At 49.2% G+C, this 20214-nt stretch overlaps 2 protein-coding genes across 3 annotated transcripts; one reads left to right on the top strand and one right to left on the bottom strand.

The window, feature by feature from the left end:
* The first annotated feature begins 390 nt into the window (after window positions 1-390).
* LOC143785285 (large neutral amino acids transporter small subunit 4-like) lies at window positions 391-12810 on the top strand. Of its 2 annotated transcripts, XM_077274030.1 has the most exons (14): window positions 393-707; window positions 1116-1172; window positions 1257-1440; window positions 1532-1587; window positions 5937-6013; window positions 8848-8940; window positions 9957-10090; window positions 10156-10319; window positions 10544-10699; window positions 11602-11728; window positions 11809-11923; window positions 12142-12215; window positions 12296-12419; window positions 12519-12810. In XM_077274030.1, exons 1-14 carry the CDS (start codon window positions 569-571, stop codon window positions 12663-12665), a joined length of 1647 nt encoding a protein of 548 aa, XP_077130145.1. In that variant the 5' UTR covers window positions 393-568; the 3' UTR covers window positions 12666-12810. The 2 variants fall into 2 exon arrangements, with proteins under 2 accessions (XP_077130146.1, XP_077130145.1); XM_077274031.1 differs by lacking the exon at window positions 8848-8940 and having other exon boundaries at window positions 391-707.
* On the bottom strand, window positions 12704-18985 carry LOC143785286 (phosphatidylinositol transfer protein beta isoform-like). The gene is made up of 12 exons (XM_077274032.1): window positions 18775-18985; window positions 18466-18496; window positions 18156-18301; window positions 17975-18066; window positions 17862-17869; window positions 14769-14843; window positions 14613-14696; window positions 14459-14536; window positions 14233-14343; window positions 13698-13820; window positions 13546-13619; window positions 12704-13425 (listed from the first exon to the last, which is right to left on the bottom strand). Exons 1-11 carry the CDS (start codon window positions 18792-18794, stop codon window positions 13572-13574), a joined length of 816 nt encoding a protein of 271 aa, XP_077130147.1. The 5' UTR covers window positions 18795-18985; the 3' UTR covers window positions 12704-13425; window positions 13546-13571.
* Between the last annotated feature and the right edge of the window lie 1229 nt (window positions 18986-20214).

Below are 20214 nucleotides of genomic sequence, written 5' to 3'. Positions count from 1 at the left end.
CAGCCTGCGATACACCGCCTGCGATACACCGCCTGCGATACATCGCCTGCGATACACCGCCTGCGATACACCGCCTGCGATAAACCGCCTGCGATACACCGCCTGCGATACACCGCCTGGGATACACTGCCTGGGATACATACAGCGCCTGGGATACACCACCTGGGATACACCACCTGGGATACACCACCTGGGATACATCGCCTGCAATACACCGCCTGGGATACACCACCTGGTATACACCGCCTGCGATACACCGCCTGGGATACACCACCTGGGATACACCGCCTGGGATACATTGCCTGCGATACACCGCCTGCGATACACCGCCTGCGATACACCGCCTGGGATACACTGCCTGGGATACATACAGCGCCTGGGATACACCGCCTGGGATAGTCCACCTGGGAAACACCGCCTGCAATACACCGCCTGCAATACACCGCCTGGGATACACCGCCTGGGATACACCGCCTGGGATACACCGCCTGCGATACACCCCCTGCGATACACCACTGAACACTCGGCAGCACACGCCACTTTTCCTATCATCTTTCCATGCTGTGACATGGGGCGAGTACTTCGCCGGTGGCTGCTGAGCTCGGCCCTCGTGGAAACTCTGCTATTCTCGGGGTGTCTTCTCGGGTGGAATTCCCTGAGCCCCATCTTGGTGGATGAGGGGGTGCTGTATCGGGACTGCCCCTCAGGTCTGTATCTGCGTCATCCATTATCTCGCTATTATAGTGCGTCGTTATTCTCTCTGTCAGTTTCGGTGGGTCGCTATGATGCAGGTTCCTATGCAGAGCACTGTTGGTAAGAAATGAGCTTTCTCTCTCAGTTGCTGCCTATGCAGAGCACAGCAGTTGATTTGATAAAGCTGTTAATATGAAGAAGTTAACTTTTTCATCTTGGTTGCTGCCTATGCAGAGCATCGCAGCCGCAGATAAAATAATATCTGCGCTCTGCATGGGCAGAAACTGAGATAACTTAGGCTGTACTGTGCTCACCGATTGTCACTTGTAATTTTATGGGACGTGAGACAGCTACTCTCTAGTCACTATTGTCTTTGTGCTCGGCGTCACATAGAAAGTCATGGTCCTCTCTATGTCCCCCAGAGCGGTTAGAGGTCGGGGGCAATGACAGCTCTGGAGGTCAGCGCGCTGCACGTGTGGGTAAGAACACCCCCTGTATACTGTGTGTCCGTTCTCTCTCCTCTCATGTCTCTCTTCATCTCTTCCTTATGGTTTTTTAACTAGAGCTGGTGTCTCCCCTGATGGAGGAAGAGCCGGGACGCCGCGACCCACAAGACTCCTGCGCATCCCAGGAGAAGAACCTCAACTTAGGCTTCACAGTAGGAACCTTCTTCGTGTGGGGGGCTTTCCTTCCCCTGCAGCTACTTCTGGGATACGCTCAGATCAGGTCCCTGCGTCAGATAGGAGGGTGAGGACTGTACTGTATATAGGCCCCACACATGATAACCGCCATATTGTGTCCGTCACCGCCACTCATCACCAACACGTCTCCCCAACAGAGCCCTGGTGTCCGTCTCCTACCTGATGCTGGCGTACTGTCTTACCAATCCACAAAGTGAGTGTAAACCTTATTATTATAGGAGTTATATTCTTGTACATAGGAGCAGTATTATAGTAGTTATATTCTTGTACATAGGGGCAGTATTATAGTAGTTATATTCTTGTACATAGGGGCAGTATTATAGTAGTTATATTCCTGTACATAGGAGCAGTATTATAGTAGTTATATTCTTGTACATAGGAGCAGTATTATAGTAGTTATATTCTTGTACATAGGAGCAGTATTATAGTAGTTATATTCTTGTATATAGGAGCAGTATTATAGTAGTTATATTCTTGTACATAGGGGCAGTATTATAGTAGTTATATTCTTGTACATAGGGGCAGTATTATAGTAGTAATATTCTTGTACATAGGGGCAGTATTATAGTAGTTATATTCTTGTACATAGGGGGCAGTATTATAGTAGTTATATTCTTGTACATAGGAGCAGTATTATAGTAGTTATATTCTTGTACATAGGGGGCAGTATTATAGTAGTTATATTCCTGTACATAGGAGCAGTATTATAGTAGTTATATTCTTGTATATAGGAGCAGTATTATAGTAGTTATATTCTTGTACATAGGGGCAGTATTATAGTAGTTATATTCTTGTACATAGGGGCAGTATTATAGTAGTTATATTCTTGTACATAGGGGCAGTATTATAGTAGTTATATTCTTGTACATAGGGGCAGTATTATAGTAGTTATATTCTTGTACATAGGAGCAGTATTATAGTAGTTATATTCTTGTACATAGGGGCAGTATTATAGTAGTTATATTCTTTTACATAGGAGCAGTATTATAATAGATATATTCTTTAGGAGCAGTATCATAGTAGTTATATTCTTGTACATAGGAGCAGTATTATAGTAGTTATATTCTTGTACATAGGGGCAGTATTATAGTAGTTATATTCTTGTACATAGGGGGCAGTATTATAGTAGTTATATTCTTGTACATAGGAGCAGTATTATAGTAGTTATATTCTTGTACATAGGGGGCAGTATTATAGTAGTTATATTCCTGTACATAGGAGCAGTATTATAGTAGTTATATTCTTGTATATAGGAGCAGTATTATAGTAGTTATATTCTTGTACATAGGGGCAGTATTATAGTAGTTATATTCTTGTACATAGGGGCAGTATTATAGTAGTTATATTCTTGTACATAGGGGCAGTATTATAGTAGTTATATTCTTGTACATAGGGGCAGTATTATAGTAGTTATATTCTTGTACATAGGGGGCAGTATTATAGTAGTTATATTCTTGTACATAGGAGCAGTATTATAGTAGTTATATTCTTGTACATAGGGGCAGTATTATAGTAGTTATATTCTTTTACATAGGAGCAGTATTATAATAGATATATTCTTTAGGAGCAGTATTATAGTAGTTATATTCTTGTACATAGGAGCAGTATTATAGTAGTTATATTCTTGTACATAGGAGCAGTATTATAGTAGTTATATTCTTGTACATAGGAGCAGTATTATAGTAGTTATATTCTTGTACATAGGAGCAGTATTATAGTAGTTATATTCTTGTACATAGGGAGCAGTATTATAGTAGTTATATTCTTGTACATAGGGGGCAGTATTATAGTAGTTATATTCTTGTACATAGGAGCAGTATTATAGTAGTTATATTCTTGTACATAGGAGCAGTATTATAGTAGTTATATTCTTGTACATAGGGGGCAGTATTATAGTAGTTATAGTCTTGTACATAGGAGCAGTATTATAGTAGTTATATTCTTTAGGAGCAGTATTATAGTAGTTATATTCTTGTACATAGGAGCAGTATTATAGTAGTTATATCCTTGTACATAGGAGCAGTATTATAGTAGTTATATTCTTGTACATAGGAGCAGTATTATAGTAGTTATATTCTTGTACATAGGAGCAGTATTATAGTAGTTATATTCTTGTACATAGGGGCAGTATTATAGTAGTTATATTCTTGTACATAGGGGGCAGTATTATAGTAGTTATATTCTTGTACATAGGAGCAGTATTATAGTAGTTATATTCTTGCACATAGGGGCAGTATTATAGTAGTTATATTCCTGTACATAGGGGCAGTATTATAGTAGTTATATTCTTGTACATAGGGAGCAGTGTTATAGTAGTTATATTCTTGTACATAGGAGCAGTATTATAGTAGATATATTCTTGTACATAGGGGCAGTATTATAGTAGTTATATTCTTGTACATAGGGGCAGTATTATAGTAGTTATATTCCTGTACATAGGGGCAGTATTACAGTATTATAGTAGTTATATTCTTGTACATAGGGGCAGTTTTATAGTAGTTATATTCTTGTACATAGGAGCAGTGTTATAGCAGTTATATTCTTGTATATAGGGGCAGTATTATAGTAGTTATATTCTTTTACATAGGAGCAGTATTATAGTAGTTACATTCTTGTACATAGGAGCAGTATTATAGTAGTAATATTCTTGTACATAGGGGCAGTATTATAGTAGTTATATTCTTGTACATAGGGGCAGTATTATAGTAGTTACATTCTTGTACATAGGAGCAGTATTATAGTAGTTATATTCTTGTACATAGGAGCAGTATTATAGTAGTTATATTCTTGCACATAGGGGCAGTATTATAGTAGTTATATTCTTGTACATAGGAGCAGTATTATAGTAGTTATATTCTTGTACATAGGAGCAGTATTATAGTAGTTATATTCTTGTACATAGGGGCAGTATTATAGTAGTTATATCCTTGTACATAGGGGCAGTAATATAGTAGTTATATTCTTGTACATAGGGGCAGTATTATAGTAGTTATATTCTTGTACATAGGGGCAGTATTATAGTAGTTATATTCTTGTACATAGGAGCAGTATTATAGTAGTTATATTCTTGCACATGGGGCAGTATTATAGTAGTTATATTCTTGTACATAGGGGCAGTATTATAGTAGTTATATCCTTGTACATAGGGGCAGTAATATAGTAGTTATATTCTTGTACATAGGGGCAGTATTATAGTTGTTATATTCTTGTACATAGGAGCAGTATTATAGTAGTTATATTCTTGTACATAGGAGCAGTATTATAGTAGTTATATTCTTGCACATAGGGGCAGTATTATAGTAGTTATATTCTTGTACATAGGGGCAGTAATTATAGTAGTTATATTCTTGTACATAGGGGCAGTAATTATAGTAGTTATATTCTTGTACATAGGAGCAGTATTATAGTAGTTATATTCTTGTACATAGGGGCAGTATTATAGTAGTTATATTCTTGTACATAGGGGCAGTATTATAGTAGTTATATTCTTGTACATAGGGGCAGTATTATAGTAGTTATATTCTTGTACATAGGGGCAGTATTATAGTAGTTATATTCTTGTACATAGGAGCAGTATTATAGTAGTTATATTCTTGTACATAGGGGCAGTATTATAGTAGTTATATTCTTGTACATAGGGGCAGTATTATAGTAGTTATATTCTTGTACATAGGGGCAGTATTATAGTAGTTATATTCTTGTACATAGGGGCAGTATTATAGTAGTTATATCCTTGTACATAGGGGCAGTAATATAGTAGTTATATTCTTGTACATAGGGGCAGTATTATAGTAGTTATATTCTTGTACATAGGAGCAGTATTATAGTAGTTATATTCTTGTACATAGGAGCAGTATTATAGTAGTTATATTCTTGTACATAGGAGCAGTATTATAGTAGTTATATTCTTGTACATAGGAGCAGTATTATAGTAGTTATATTCTTGTACATAGGAGCAGTAATATAGTAGTTATATTCTTGTACATAGGGGAAGTATTATAGTAGTTATATTCCTGTACATAGGGGCAGTATTATAGTAGTTATATTCCTGTACATAGGGGCAGTATTATAGTAGTTATATTCTTGTACATAGGGGCAGTATTATAGTAGTTATATTCCTGTACATAGGGGCAGTATTACAGTATTATAGTAGTTATATTCTTGTACATAGGGGGCAGTATTATAGTAGTTATATTCTTGTACATAGGGGCAGTATTATAGTAGTTATATTCTTGTACATAGGAGCAGTAATATAGTAGTTATATTCTTGTACATAGGGGAAGTATTATAGTAGTTATATTCCTGTACATAGGGGCAGTATTATAGTAGTTATATTCTTGTACATAGGGGCAGTATTATAGTAGTTATATTCTTGTACATAGGAGCAGTATTATAGTAGTTATATTCTTGTACATAGGGGAAGTATTATAGTAGTTATATTCCTGTACATAGGGGCAGTATTACAGTATTATAGTAGTTATATTCTTGTACATAGGGGGCAGTATTATAGTAGATATTTTCTTGTACATTTATTTTTTTCAGACCTTTCTCTGTTTCTGCCATTTGCTTTGATGTCTCAGGGTCTGGGGGGAAGCTGCATTCTCTTTTCCTCCCTCATGGTAAGGATAATACCACATTTAGCCTTTAGTGACACAAACTATGTTATCAGTGACCAATTTACTGTGTTTTTTTATGTGAACTGTTTGTGATGTCTAATGTGTCACCTACAAACATCCAAAGCGTTTACACAACAGATGCCGGATGGCGCCCAAGAGCAGGACATTCTAGCAAAATACAGTGCCTTGTGAAAGTATTCAGCCCCCTGGAACTTTTCAGCCTTTTCCCACGTATCATGCTTCAAACATAAAGCTACCAAATGTAAATTTCTGGTGAAGAATCAACAACAAGTGGAACACAATTGTGAAGTTGAACAAAATTTATTGGTTATTTTAAATTTTTGTGGAAATTCAAAAACTGAAAAGTGGGGCGTGCAATATTATTCGCCCCCTGTAACTTAATACTTTGTTGCGCCACCTTTTGCTGCGATTACAAGTCTCTTGGGGTTTGTCTCTATCAGTTTTGTACATGGAGAGACTGAAATTCTCGCCCATTCTTCCTCGGCAAACAGCTCGAGCTCAGTGAGGTTTGATGGAGATCGTTTGTGAACAGCAGTTTTCAGCTCTTTCCACAGACTCTCGATTGGATTGAGGTCTGGACTCTGACTTGGCCATTCTAACACCTGGATACGTTTATTTGTGAACCATTCCATTATAGATTTTGCTTTATGTTTGGGATCATTGTCTTGTTGGAAGACAAATCTCCGTCCCAGTCTCAGGTCTTTTGCAGACTCCAACAGGTTTTCTTCAAGAATGGTCCTGTATTTGGCTCCATCCATCTTCCCATCAATTTTAACCATCTTCCCTGTCCCTGCTGAAGAAAAGCAGGCCCAAACCATGATGCTGCCACCACCATGTTTGACAGTGGGGATGGTGTTCAGGGGGATGAGTTGTGTTGCCTTTACGCCAAACATATCGTTTGGCATTGTTGCCAAAAAGTTTGATTTTGGTTTCATATGACCAGAGCACCTTCTTCCACATGTTTGGTGTCTCCCAGGTGGCTTGTTGTTTATGGATATCTTTGAGAAATGGCTTTCTTCTTGCCACTCTTCCATAAAGGCCAGATTTGTGCAGTGTACGACTGATTGTTGTCCTATGCACAGACTGTCCCACCTCAGCTGTAGATCTCTGCAGTTCATCCAGAGTGATCATGGGCCTCTTGGCTGCATCTCTGATCAGTCTTCTCCTTGTTTGAGATGAAAGTTTAGAGGGACGGCCGGGTCTTGGTAGATTTGCAGTGGCATGATACTCCTTCCATTTCAATATGATCACTTGCACAGTGCTCCTTGGGATGGATAAAGTTTTGGAAATCATTTTGTATCCAAATCCGGCTTTAATCTTCTCCACAACAGTATCACGGACCTGCCTGTTGTGTTCCTTGGTCTTCATGATGCTCTCTGTGCTTCACACAGAACCCTGAGACTATCACAGAACAGGTGCATTTATACGGAGACTTGGTTACACACAGGTGGATTATATTTATCATCATTAGGCATTTAGGACAACATTGGATCATTCAGAGATCCACAATGAACTTCTGCACTGAAAGTAAAGGGGCCGAATAATATTGCACGCCCCACTTTTCAGTTATTGAATTTCCACGAAAATATAAAATAACCAATAAATTTCGTTCAACTTCACAATTGTGTTCCACTTGTTGTTGATTCTTCACCAAAAATTTACATTTGGTATCTTTATGTTTGAAGCATGATATGTGGGAAAAGGTTGAAAAGTTCCAGGGGGCCGAATACTTTCGCAAGGCACTGTGTGTCAGTGATCTGCTGAGCCGTGTATCTAATCCTCTCCTGTGTGATACTGACTGCTGAGCTGTGTATCTAATCCTCTATGTATACTGACTGCTGAGCCGTGTATCTAATCCTATCCTGTGTGATACTGTCTGCTGAGCCGTGTATCTAATCCTATCCTGTGTGATACTGTCTGCTGAGCCGTGTATCTAATCCTATCCTGTGTGATACTGACTGCTGAGCCGTGTATCTAATCCTATCCTGTGTGATACTGACTGCTGAGCCGTGTATCTAATCCTCTCCTGTGTGATACTGACTGCTGAGCTGTGTATCTAATCCTATCCTGTGTGACACTGACTGCTGAGCCGTGTATCTAATCCTCTCCTGTGTGATACTGACTGCTGAGCCGTGTATCTAATCCTCTCCTGTGTGATACTGACTGCTGAGATGTGTATCTAATCCTATCCTGTGATACTGTCTGCTGAGCCGTGTATCTAATCCTCTCCTGTGTGATACTGACTGCTGAGCTGTGTATCTAATCCTATCCTGTGTGATACTGTCTGCTGAGATGTGTATCTAATCCTATCCTGTGTGATACTGACTGCTGAGCTGTGTATCTAATCCTATCCTGTGTGACACTGACTGCTGAGCCGTGTATCTAATCCTCTTCTGTGTGATACTGACTGCTGAGCCGTGTATCTAATCCTCTCCTGTGTGATACTGTCTGCTGAGCCGTGTATCTAATCCTATCCTGTGTGATACTGACTGCTGAGCTGTGTATCTAATCCTCTCCTGTGTGATACTGACTGCTGAGCCGTGTATCTAATCCTATCCTGTGTGATACTGACTGCTGAGCCGTGTATCTAATCCTATCCTGTGTGATACTGACTGCTGAGCCATGTATCTAATCCTCTCCTGTGTGATACTGACTGCTGAGCTGTGTATCTAATCCTCTCCTGTGTGATACTGACTGCTGAGCCGTGTATCTAATCCTATCCTGTGTGATACTGACTGCTGAGCCGTGTATCTAATCCTCTCCTGTGTGATACACTGTAGCAGACCCTCTGATGTACACCCTGTGTCTGCTCTCAGCTCTCTCACCTCCTGGAGGACGTCCCGTTGCTCTTCTCCTCTCTGGTGATTGCGAGTTTCTCTTCCTCAGCGACAATCTTCACCCTCATTAAGGTAAAACCGAACTTGACGATGTCGGTTCTCACACCGCGGCACAGTGTCATATACACTGTATATATATAAAATCATTCAGCCCCTGGTGTATACAGTGCTCTATCCCTGGTGGCCTAGTGGTGTATATAGTGCTCTGTCCCTGGTGGCCTAGTGGTGTATATAGTGTTCCATCCCTGGTGGCCTAGTGGTGTATATAATGCTCTGTCCCTGATGGCCTAGTGGTGTATATGATGCTCTGTCCCTGGTGGTCCCGTGGTGCATATAGTGGTCCGTCCCTGGTGGCCTAGTGGTGTATATGATGCTCTGTCCCTGGTGGTCCCGTGGTGCATATAGTGGTCCGTCCCTGGTGGCCTAGTGGTGTATATGATGCTCTGTCCCTGGTGGCCTAGTGGTGTATATAGTGTTCTGTCCCTGGTGGTCCCGTGGTGTATATAGTGGTCCGTCCCTGGTGGCCTAGTGGTGCATATAGTGTTCCGTCCCTGGTGGCCTAGTGGTGTATATGATGCTCTGTCCCTGGTGGCCTAGTGGTGCATATAGTGTTCCGTCCCTGGTGGCCTAGTGGTGTATATAGTGGTCCGTCCCTGGTGGCCTAGTGGTGCATATAGTGGTCCGTCCCTGGTGGCCTAGTGGTGTATATAGTGGTCCGTCCCTGGTGGCCTAGTGGTGTATATAGTGCTCTGTCCCTGGTGGCCTAGTGGTGTATATAGTGTTCCGTCCCTGGTGGCCTAGTGGTGTATATAGTGCTCTGTCCCTGGTGGTGTATATAGTGTTCTATCCCTGGTGGCCTAGTGGTGTATATGATGCTCTGTCCCTGGTGGCCTAGTGGTGCATATAGTGCTCTGTCCCTGGTGGCCTAGTGGTGTATATAGTGTTCTATCCCTGGTGGCCTAGTGGTGTATATAGTGGTCCGTCCCTGGTGGCCTAGTGGTGCATATAGTGGTCCGTCCCTGATGGTCCCGTGACCTCACTCTGGGGATATAACATTACAGTTTTGCTTCCTTCCTGTCTCCGCTCAGGTCCTGTATTATTCGGGGGTCCCTATTGTCCCCATCATTTTGTTATACGGGGCCCTGTCCTGTGCTATGTTCCTGAACAGCTCCCTCTGCTGGAACCTGAAGGCCCCTGAGAAGCCAGAGGACAACGTGTACAGGTGACTGAGGCGGGCGGCTGGGGAGTGCGGAGGGGACAGGTCATTACCGTGTGGTGTCTCCTCAGCGTCAGGCTGCGGCTGAACTGCTATGAGGCCATGAAGAAGAAGAAGAAGCCGCAGGAGGACAACTGGTGCCAGAAGTCTCTGAAACTCAAGTTCCAGGAATCTCTGAGGGACAAAGAAAGAATCCTGAGTCAGAGGAGGACACTCAGCTTCCGGAGGCCAAACGGTAAGCGGCGTCTACTAACCACGGCCAGGCCAGGCCCAATGTCAGGTCTCTTCATCATGTCGCCAGTTATAGCACAGTAATATCTGCTCCCGGCAGAGCGAGCACCTCCATGTTCTGCCCCAAGTAGCCCATGAAGTCCAGCAGAGGTCGTCCCCCGAGGACCAAGGCTACTATTGACCTTGTTCTCTCAGAACCGTCTGCTGACCATGGCTCCTCTCTTCTAGTTCCTGCCCCGACGCCGCTCCTGGAAAGTCTCACCTGTCCCACGTTCCTTCTTCACCTGCTGTCCGACACCACGCTGCTCACCTGGATCTATTTCTACGTCTCCTCGGTGAACTCACATCTTCAGAGTAAGGCGGAGGAACATGGACCCCAGGCAGGTAAGAGCCCCGACTGCCCCTGTCAGGTGAGAGCCCCCGACTGGCCCTGCCTGGAGAGAGAGCCCCCGACTGGCCCTGCCTGGAGAGAGAGCCCCCGACTGGCCCTGCCTGGAGTGAGAATTCCCGACTGCCCCTCTCTGAAGAGAGAGCTCCCGACTGCCCCTGTCAGGTGAGAGAGCTCCCGACTGGCCCTGCCTGGAGAGAGAGCCCCCGACTGGCCCTGCCTGGAGAGAGAGCTCCCGACTGCCCCCTGCCAGGTGAGAGGTCCCGACTGGCCTGCGTGGAGAGAGAGCCCCCGACTGGCCCTGCCTGGAGTGAGAATTCCCGACTGCCCCTCTCTGAAGAGAGAGCTCCCGACTGCCCCTGTCAGGTGAGAGAGCTCCCGACTGGCCCTGCCTGGAGAGAGAGCCCCCGACTGGCCCTGCCTGGAGAGAGAGCTCCCGACTGCCCCCTGCCAGGTGAGAGGTCCCGACTGGCCTGCGTGGAGAGAGAGCCGCCGACTGCCCCTGCCAGGTAACAGCCCCCAACTGCCCCTGCCAGATGAGAGAGCCCCCGATTGCCCCTGCCAGGTGAGCTTCCAACTGGCCCTGCGTGGAGTGAGAGTTCCGACTGTCCCTGCGTGTAGAGACCCCGACTGCCCCTACCTGGAGAGTGAGAGCTCCAGACTGGCCCTCTCTGAAGAGAGAGCTCCCGACTGCCCCCTGCCAGTCGAGAGCCCCCATCTGCCACTCCAGATGAGTGCTCCTGACTGGCCCTGCCTGGAGAAAGTTCCCAACTGCCTCTACCAGGAGAGAGCCCCCGACTTCCGCGTGCCATGTTTGAGCTCCTGACTGCCCCGCCAGGCAGACCTATCATAGTCCCAGCCCTTTTATGTCCCTATGATGGTGTCTCGCCCTTCGCAGGTCTCTACTCCTCCGTGTTTGGGGCGCTGCAGATGCTCGGACTGTTTGCCGCGCCGATGATCTCTATTTTACTCCATAACCATCACATCCGAAGAATGGGAAAACTGAGTGAGCAGACCCCCGCCAGGTGCTTCCACGTTGTATACTGCGCTCCATCCTCTCCGGACTACATTGCTGTAATCCTCATGATGTGATGGTGTCTTGTAGGAACCCTCCCCGGGGAGCATGCAGCGTGAGGAGGCTGGCTGCCGTCTACGCCCTCCGGACTCTTCTGGTCATTTGCTTTGGGATCATTTGTCTCATTCCATCTCTGCACATCCAGGTAACCGGAGGAAGGCAACGATCACACCAGGCTCAGCCCAACGATCTCAGCTGCATGTAGTACCACCTCACAGCCAGCAGATGGTGCTGCGTCACCTCCACACACATTCCTCGCATCTCCACCTGCAGGCAGGGACTGGTACTACACTCAGTACAGCAGCAGTGGGGAGAGTTTGTGCTTTTCTGCTTTTGACTTTTACCTTTCTCTTTGCCCCCGAGGTTATCGGCTTCATCCTCCACGTGGCGATGAGAACGTCCATGTTTTTAGTTGGCGCCACTCTTTATCTGTGTGTGTGAGTATAATGCTCTGGTGACATGACCCCACCGCACCGCCCCAATAAAGCAGGTGTCACAATGTCCGATGTGTCCACAGGTTCCCCAGCCAACATTTCGGCGCTTTACTGGGAATCAACACGTTGATCTCATCAATCCTGTCCCTTGTCCAGCATCCGCTCTTCCTACTGGTCACAGGACCCCTGAAGAAGGACCCGTTCTGGGTAAGGAAACACTTCCTGTATGATACCCCAGAGCTGCACTCACTATTCTGCTCTGGAGGAGATCCCTTCTCCCTGTAACCTCTTCTCCCATTGCTGTAGATCCACGCTGGCTTCCTGGCGTTGTCTCTGGTCGCCGTCGCTCTTCCGCTCCACCTCGTTGTGAAGAATCACCGCCGGCACCGTGACCCCCGGTCGCACCCCATCCACCTCCGCCCGCTGCCACCGTCCACTTGTGCCAAGGCCTGAGGCAGATCCGGTAAATCACAGATGATCGAGGACGAAATACAGGATTTTTTTAAATTTTATTTTCATAAATGCGGTCACATGATAACTTTAAAAAAAAAAAAATTACTAAAGCCCCTCCGTCCCGTCCCCCCCCTCCCGGTCGGGATGACTCCAGCCCTCCTGGTCCCTTCTCTATAATCTGCGTCTCTGGACCCTACAGAGATTGAGAAGTGCTGCCCCACCGGCCTCCCCTACCGGACCGGACCAAGCAACACCCCCCCCGCCATCCCAGAAATGGAACGATCCACGAGAAGGAAAGACATTAACCCCTGTGCCGCTGGACTGTGGCAGCATTAACCGCTCCACTGCTGGACATCAGTCACGGCGGATGCACCGATAGTCTCATAATAAATCTCATAATAAAACTCTTTTTTTCGGTCTGGCGGAATATTCTAAGAACCGTTAAGGGGGCCACGGGGTTTGCTCCGCCTGTCAGTGTCCGTCTCCAGCAAGGAAGGGTTACACAGAAGGCAGCTAAGTCCTGGGGCAGTGAAGAGGTTAACAGAGTCTGGCAATGATGAGGGCAAGTAGGAAAAAAAAAAACAAAAAAAAACCATTGATGAGAATCCAAAAAGTCAAAACATGAAAGGATCGGGCAGGGAGGAGTCCGCAGGGGAGGGCTCAGCAGATCTTCCTCTCCAGTCATTGCTCCTTTCAGACACGCCCCCTGAGCAGATCAGCCAATGAGAGGAAGGTGGTCCAGACTCCGCACCAGAGGGATCTGAACAAAAACATAGATGTAATTACCTATTCTGCCTGTAGATGGCGACAATACAAAGCACACCACCCAGTGGCCACTGCCGGTACTGCACTGCTCGGCTGATTTAACCCTTTTTCTTACTTGTTCCTTCCGAGGACCCCAGGGATTTATTCATCTTTGGCAGACATCCCTCTGACTTGTCCTTTTTGCCTCATCTGGGAGAAGATAATAAAATCGATGAGTCCTAGAAATAAAAGGACGGCCTCATGAGCGATCCCAAAAAAAAACCGCACCTCGTCGAGTTCTCGCTGCGTCTCGTCTTCCATCCGGCGGATGTCGTCCATGTTCAGGTGCACCCACCGGTCCAACGAGCAGAAGAGCTGGCGGTGAAAGTTGGTGAAGAGGCGCTTCTCTTGCTAGAATACAAAATATAGAGATTTTTGTTGAGCCCGAGAGCTAACAGGAAGGAGCAGAAGCTCGAGCGCAGCTCTGGATGTGAAAGACAGTACTTATGGTAATACACATCACACTCCAGTCACAACCAAAGCTGCTGCTGGACTTCTGCTCCTTCCTATTAGCTCTCAGGCGGAAAAAGAAAATAAAATCACATTGCGACAGGTCACTGCATTACATCCTCGTCACATCCAGAGCTGCACTCAAGCTTCTGCTGCTTTCCTGTTAGCTCTCAGGCCAACATCTCAGCTTTTCTCTCCAGGAGAGGAGTGCATTGTGGGAGCTTAACACTGTAGAATAGGGTTTCCTACATCCAACATGTCCCACAATGCAATGCTGCAGGAATTCTGGGAAATCCTTAAAGGGAGTTTTCACCTTGTGGATAAATTTCTCCATTCTGCCCTGAAGACCCCACCACCGGAACTTGACGGTGACCAGCTTGTAGGCACACATGTGAGGGCACGAGGGGTTGTTCAACACTTCTTTCTACAGCCAAGGACCAAAAAGAGGATTAGCTCCCTGCGTCCGTGAACCAGGAGGCCCAGGATGAGCACTGCTGCGCCATGGTACTGTCCATTTAAAGAAAGTGAAAGGATCGTACCATCCAGTCCTTATTTAGGGGACCTCTCCCCGTCTTCTCCGACCTGAAGGTCGCAGGATCCTCTTCTGGTTTATAGTCCTGTTGAGACACAGTCAGACCTGGGTAAATGTGTAGTCCCACGTCAGGAGGACACAGCCACAGTCGTTGCACTCACGTCTTCGGAGATCTCGGAGCGGTCTGCAATGTCGATAGGTACGACCTCCACTTCCTTCCAGGTCTCGGCATCCAGTCCATGGACCTGCAGGATGGGAAGGGCCGGGAATTAGGGGGCACAAACCTGCGTACGGGGGATGGGCGAGGGAAGACTCACGTTTTCCAGGCTTCCAAAATCGGGTTTATGCCAAGTCTCGATTTTGATGAAGAAATCGTCTTTCATGTATTCGTTCTGGGGGGAAAGTCAGGATTAAAAATATGCAAAAAGCAGCCAGGACTCTCCATAGACCTCTATGGAACAGCGCCCCCTGCTGACACAACAACATCAGCACACCGGACGGGAGGGAAACACTGCTGCTAGAGGGGAAGTGGCGGGACCGGCCCAGGAAAAGGCCATCACTGCCACAAAAATAACTGGAGGACGAGTCCACCATCCTGAGAGCGAAATCACCACATCCAATCAGGTCACAGCCGTCACCAGCGTACTACAATCCCCAGCATGGCTATAAGGGCCAAAATAGCCCCACTCCTGTACAGGTGGGGGGCTCTGCTGTCTGAGACCGCCTGATGTACAATGATCATCAGTATCAGAACATCTCACACAGGTAGAAACTGAAGACGAGAGAGGACGAGGAGAGGGAGGCAGAGGGGAGAGCGCGAGGAGAGGGAGGCAGAGTGCGAGGAGAGGGAGGCAGAGGGGAGAGCGCGAGGAGAGGGAGGCAGAGGGGAGAGCGCGAGGAGAGGGAGGCAGAGGGGAGAGCGCGAGGAGAGGGAGGCAGAGCGCGAGGAGAGGGAGGCAGAGGGGAGAGCGCGAGGAGAGGGAGGCAGAGGGGAGAGCGCGAGGAGAGGGAGGCAGAGGGGAGAGCGCGAGGAGAGGGAGGCAGAGGGGAGAGCGCGAGGAGAGGGAGGCAGAGGGGAGAGCGCGAGGAGAGGGAGGCAGAGGGGAGAGCGCGAGGAGAGGGAGGCAGAGGGGAGAGCGCGAGGAGAGGGAGGCAGAGGGGAGAGCGCGAGGAGAGGGAGGCAGAGGGGAGAGCGCGAGGAGAGGGAGGCAGAGGGGAGAGCGCGAGGAGAGGGAGGCAGAGGGGAGAGCGCGAGGAGAGGGAGGCAGAGGGGAGAGCGCGAGGAGAGGGAGGCAGAGGGGAGAGCGCGAGGAGAGGGAGGCAGAGGGGAGAGCGCGAGGAGAGGGAGGCAGAGGGGAGAGAGCGAGGAGAGGGAGGCAGAGGGGAGAGCGCGAGGAGAGGGAGGCAGAGGGGAGAGCGCGAGGAGAGGGAGGCAGAGGGGAGAGCGCGAGAAGAGGGAGGCAGAGGGGAGAGCGCGAGGAGAGGGAGGCAGAGAGCGAGGAGCGCGAGGAGAGGGAGGTAGAGCGTGAGGAGAGGGAGGCAGAGCGCGAGGAGAGGGAGGCAGAGCGCGAGGAGAGGGAGGCAGAGCGCGAGGAGAGCGCGAGGAGAGGGAGGCAGAGCGCGTGAAGAGGGAGGCAGAGTGGGTGGAGAGCGCGAGGAGAGGGAGGCAGAGCGCGTGGAGAGCGCGAGGAGAGGGAGGCAGAGCGCGTGGAAAGCGCGAGGAGAGGGAGGCAGAGCGCGTGGAAAGCGCGAGGAGAGGGAGGCAGAGCGCGAGGAGAGGGAGGCAGAGCGCGAGGAGAGGGAGGCAGAGCGCGAGGAGAGGGAGGCAGAGCGCGAGGAGAGGGAGGCAGAGCGCGAGGAGAGGGAGGCAGAGCGCGAGGAGAGGGAGGCAGAGGGGAGAGCGCGAGGAGAGGGAGGCAGAGGGGAGAGCGCGAGGAGAGGGAGGCAGAGAGCGAGGAGCGCGAGGAGAGGGAGGCAGAGCGTGAGGAGAGGGAGGCAGAGCGCGAGGAGAGGGAGGCAGAGTGCGAGGAGAGCGCGAGGAGAGGGAGGCAGAGCGCGAGGAGAGGGAGGCAGAGCGCGAGGAGAGGGAGGAGAGGGAGGCAGAGGGGAAAGCGCGAGGAGAGGGAGGCAGAGGGGAAAGCGCGAGGAGAGGGAGGCAGAGGGGAAAGCGCGTGGAGAGCGTGAGGAGAGGGAGGCAGAGCGCGTGGAGAGCGCAAGGAGAGGAAGGTAGAGCGCGTGGAGAGCGCGTGGAGAGGGAGGCAGAGCGCGTGGAGAGGGAGTCAGAGCGCGTGGAGAGGGAGGCAGAGCGCGTGGAGAGGGAGGCAGAGCGCGTGGAGAGGGAGGCAGAGCGCGTGGAGAGGGAGGCAGAGCGCGTGGAGAGGGAGGCAGAGCGCGTGGAGAGGGAGGCAGAGCGCGTGGAGAGGGAGGCAGAGCGCGTGGAGAGGGAGGCAGAGCGCGTGGAGAGGGAGGCAGAGCGCGTGGAGAGGGAGGCAGAGCGCGTGGAGAGGGAGGCAGAGGGAAGAGCGCGTGGAGAGGGAGGCAGAGGGGACAGAGCCTGACAGCGACCGCGGGGGAAGGGAGAGAGTGAGGGGGCACAGGAAGAAAGGCAGAAGGGAGAGAGTGAGGGAAGGGAGCAAGAGCGAGAGAGAAAAAACGCGGGAAGGGAAGAGATGCAGAGGGGATAGAGAGTGTAACAAAAAAACCTAGAGAAAACGTTCACCATCCAGCGAGTGAAATCACCACATCTACTCCGGTCACAGACGTCACTATGTACTATAATCCCTAATGTTTATTTAAAAGCCAAAATAACCCCGATCCTGTACAGGTGGGGGCTCCGCTGTCTGAGACCACCTGGTGTACACTGATCACCGGTATCAGAACATCTCACACAGGAAAAAAAATCATAAAGTCACCACAGAGAGAGATAGGAGGAGGCTCCCACAGTGATTGACGGCCCGGAGGAGGAGGAGGAGAAGATACAAAGCAGCAGCCGGACCAGTAAGGCCACACAGCTACGTACTGTCCAAGAAACTGAAGGCGCGGAGGGGAGGCAGCGATCGCGAGAGGGAAATGAGGAAGAGGGGAGAGAATGAGAGAACTCTGGGACATGAGGGACTGCGCGGGTAGGGGCACATTAGTGGGTAGGTATGGCACAGCAAGCAGGTAGGGGCACAGTGGGCGGTGCACATTAGCGGGCAGGTACGGCACATTAGCGGGCAGGTACGGCACATTAGCGGGCAGGTACGGCACATTAGCGGGCAGGTACGGCACATTAGCGGGCAGGTACGGCACATTAGCGGGCAGGTACGGCACAGTGGGCAGGATAAGGACACAGTGGGCAGGATAAGGGCACAGCGGGCAGGTAAAGCACATTGGCGGCGGTGCAGACAGGATGCGCTGTATATACTCACAGTGACGACTGATGTCCGGTTGCAGCGGCAGGAGGGGGGAGAAGAGAGACGACATGGTTACGAGACCCCCGCACACTATGCCCACTCTCACCATGCAGCCCCCCGACACTCACTGGTGCGGCAGTACGGATACGCGTTCCAGGCCTTCTCATGGAACACCAGCGACCCCTCGGGGGCGATCATCTTCACGAAGCTGGGCACCTTACTGCGAGGAGAACACACGTCACCACACGTCCCACCATTCCGGCTCCTCTCTGCCAGCGGCGGCTGGTTGCTATGGGTGACGGCGCTCACCTCTGCAGGTGGTAGATCTTGTGGGTGTACTGCCCCTTCTCCCCGTCGCGCTCGTACGGCTCGTTCTTCAGCACCTCGATGCCCTCCCCTCCCCCGGTGTTGTCCTTACTGGCCTCCGCCACCGAGAACAGCTGCCCGACCTGGTACTGAGAGAGAACCCGCACGTTACCGGAGAGAGAACCCGCACGTTACCGGGGCGACCGCCGGAGCCTCCTCATTGGTCAGCGCGCTCCTCGGTCCAATCTGGTGGCCAACATCGCAGCGGCCGTAAAGCAGGAGCCAGGATTTAAAGGGGAAGTGTCACACTTACCTCCTCCACCGAGATGGGCAGATAGACGCGGCTGGAAGAGAAAAAACGGAGAAAGTCAGAAGCGTCCAGCGAATCCCAAAGCTCCATGTGACGTAACCGGGGATCACCGCCATATTGTGCCCATACACTACAGGTGGCAGAACCACAAGCCCCAGCATGCCCTGACACTACAGCTGAGCCCCCACTGTCTGCTCCTGTCACAGCCCCCTCCCATATGTCACCAGGCCCCTCCCTCACCGGGCAGCCCCCACAGTCCCTCCCAGGGGGTCCCCACATGCCCAGGCCGGCCAGCGGGCACGGACCACTCACAATTCCTTAATCAGGACCATCCTTTCCTCCCTCCGCTTCACCAGCCCCTGCAACACAGGCCGGAAACCGGAAACCAGGCCGCCCAGGCTGGAGGGAGGGACACATGCTTGTGCTCGGAGGAGCCGGCGGCCCGTGACGTCACTGTCCAGCGACGCGCAATGTGAAAGTGCTGTATGTGGCCGCACGGCCGCTGGTTGCTAGGGGGCTGCTAGGTTACTAAGAGCGGGGTGCGGTGAGCAGAGGGAGAGTCAGCCAATAGGAGGAGGAGGGGGCGGGGCTTGTGCGACAGTTCCCAGAAAACAGCAACAAGAAACGTCAGAAAGGTTCCGGTGCGGCCGCAGGAAGGACGTGAGGAGCGCGGTGACGTCACTGCTGTAGTATATCACATATCAGGAGAGCGGTGACGTCACTGCTGTAGTATATCACTTATATCAGGAGAGCGGTGACGTCACTGCTGTAGTATATCACCTATATCAGGAGAGCGGTGACATCACTGCTGTAGTATATCACTTATATCAGGAGAGCGGTGACGTCACTGCTGTAGTATATCACTTATATCAGGAGAGCGGTGACGTCACTGCTGTAGTATATCACCTATATCAGGAGAGCGGTGACGTCACTGCTGTAGTATATCACTTATATCAGGAGAGCGGTGACGTCACTGCTGTAGTATATCACCTATATCAGGAGCGCGGTGACATCACTGCTGTAGTATATCACTTATATCAGGAGTGCGGTGACGTCACTGCTGTAGTATATCACTTATATCAGGAGCGCGGTGACATCACTGCTGTAGTATATCACTTATATCAGGAGAGCGGTGACATCACTGCTGTAGTATATCACTTATATCAGGAGAGCGGTGACGTCACTGCTGTAGTATATCACCTATATCAGGAGAGCGGTGACGTCACTGCTGTAGTATATCACTTATATCAGGAGTGCGGTGACGTCACTGCTGTAGTATATCACTTATATCAGGAGAGCGGTGACGTCACTGCTGTAGTATATCACTTATATCAGGAGAGCGGTGACGTCACTGCTGTAGTATATCACTTATATCAGGAGAGCGGTGACGTCACTGCTGTAGTATATCACTTATATCAGGAGAGCGGTGACGTCACTGCTGTAGTATATCACTTATATCAGGAGAGCGGTGACGTCACTGCTGTAGTATATCACTTATATCAGGAGAGCGGTGACGTCACTGCTGTAGTATATCACTTATATCAGGAGAGCGGTGACGTCACTGCTGTAGTATATCACTTATATCAGGAGCGCGGTGACGTCACTGCTGTAGTATATCACTTATATCAGGAGAGCGGTGACGTCACTGCTGTAGTATATCACTTATATCAGGAGAGCGGTGACGTCACTGCTGTAGTATATCACTTATATCAGGAGAGCGGTGACGTCACTGCTGTAGTATATCACTTATAT

Source organism: Ranitomeya variabilis, chromosome 7, assembly GCF_051348905.1.
Source record: "Ranitomeya variabilis isolate aRanVar5 chromosome 7, aRanVar5.hap1, whole genome shotgun sequence".
Taxonomy (NCBI): Eukaryota; Metazoa; Chordata; class Amphibia; order Anura; family Dendrobatidae; genus Ranitomeya; species Ranitomeya variabilis.
The sequence above is the reverse complement of the archived record's forward strand: the minus strand, read 5'-3'. Positions and strand labels throughout refer to the sequence as shown.

What these genes read in the sequence shown, in the direction of transcription:
- LOC143785286 (XM_077274032.1), bottom strand. Translation starts at nt 18,794, where the DNA reads ATGGTCCTGATTAAGGAATT. An exon ending in AAGATCTACCACCTGCAGAG is followed by an intron (nt 18,067 to 18,155) that starts GTGAGCGCCGTC and finishes TTCTCCTCGCAG; the next exon opens with TAAGGTGCCCAGCTTCGTGA. An exon ending in GCTCCGAGATCTCCGAAGAC is followed by an intron (nt 14,537 to 14,612) that starts GTGAGTGCAACG and finishes GTGTCTCAACAG; the next exon opens with GACTATAAACCAGAAGAGGA.
- LOC143785285 (XM_077274030.1), top strand. Translation starts at nt 569, where the DNA reads ATGGGGCGAGTACTTCGCCGGTGGCTGCTGAGCTCGGCCCTCGTGGAA. An exon ending in CAATCTTCACCCTCATTAAG is followed by an intron (nt 8,941 to 9,956) that starts GTAAAACCGAAC and finishes GTCTCCGCTCAG; the next exon opens with GTCCTGTATTATTCGGGGGT. An exon ending in CAGCTTCCGGAGGCCAAACG is followed by an intron (nt 10,320 to 10,543) that starts GTAAGCGGCGTC and finishes CCTCTCTTCTAG; the next exon opens with TTCCTGCCCCGACGCCGCTC.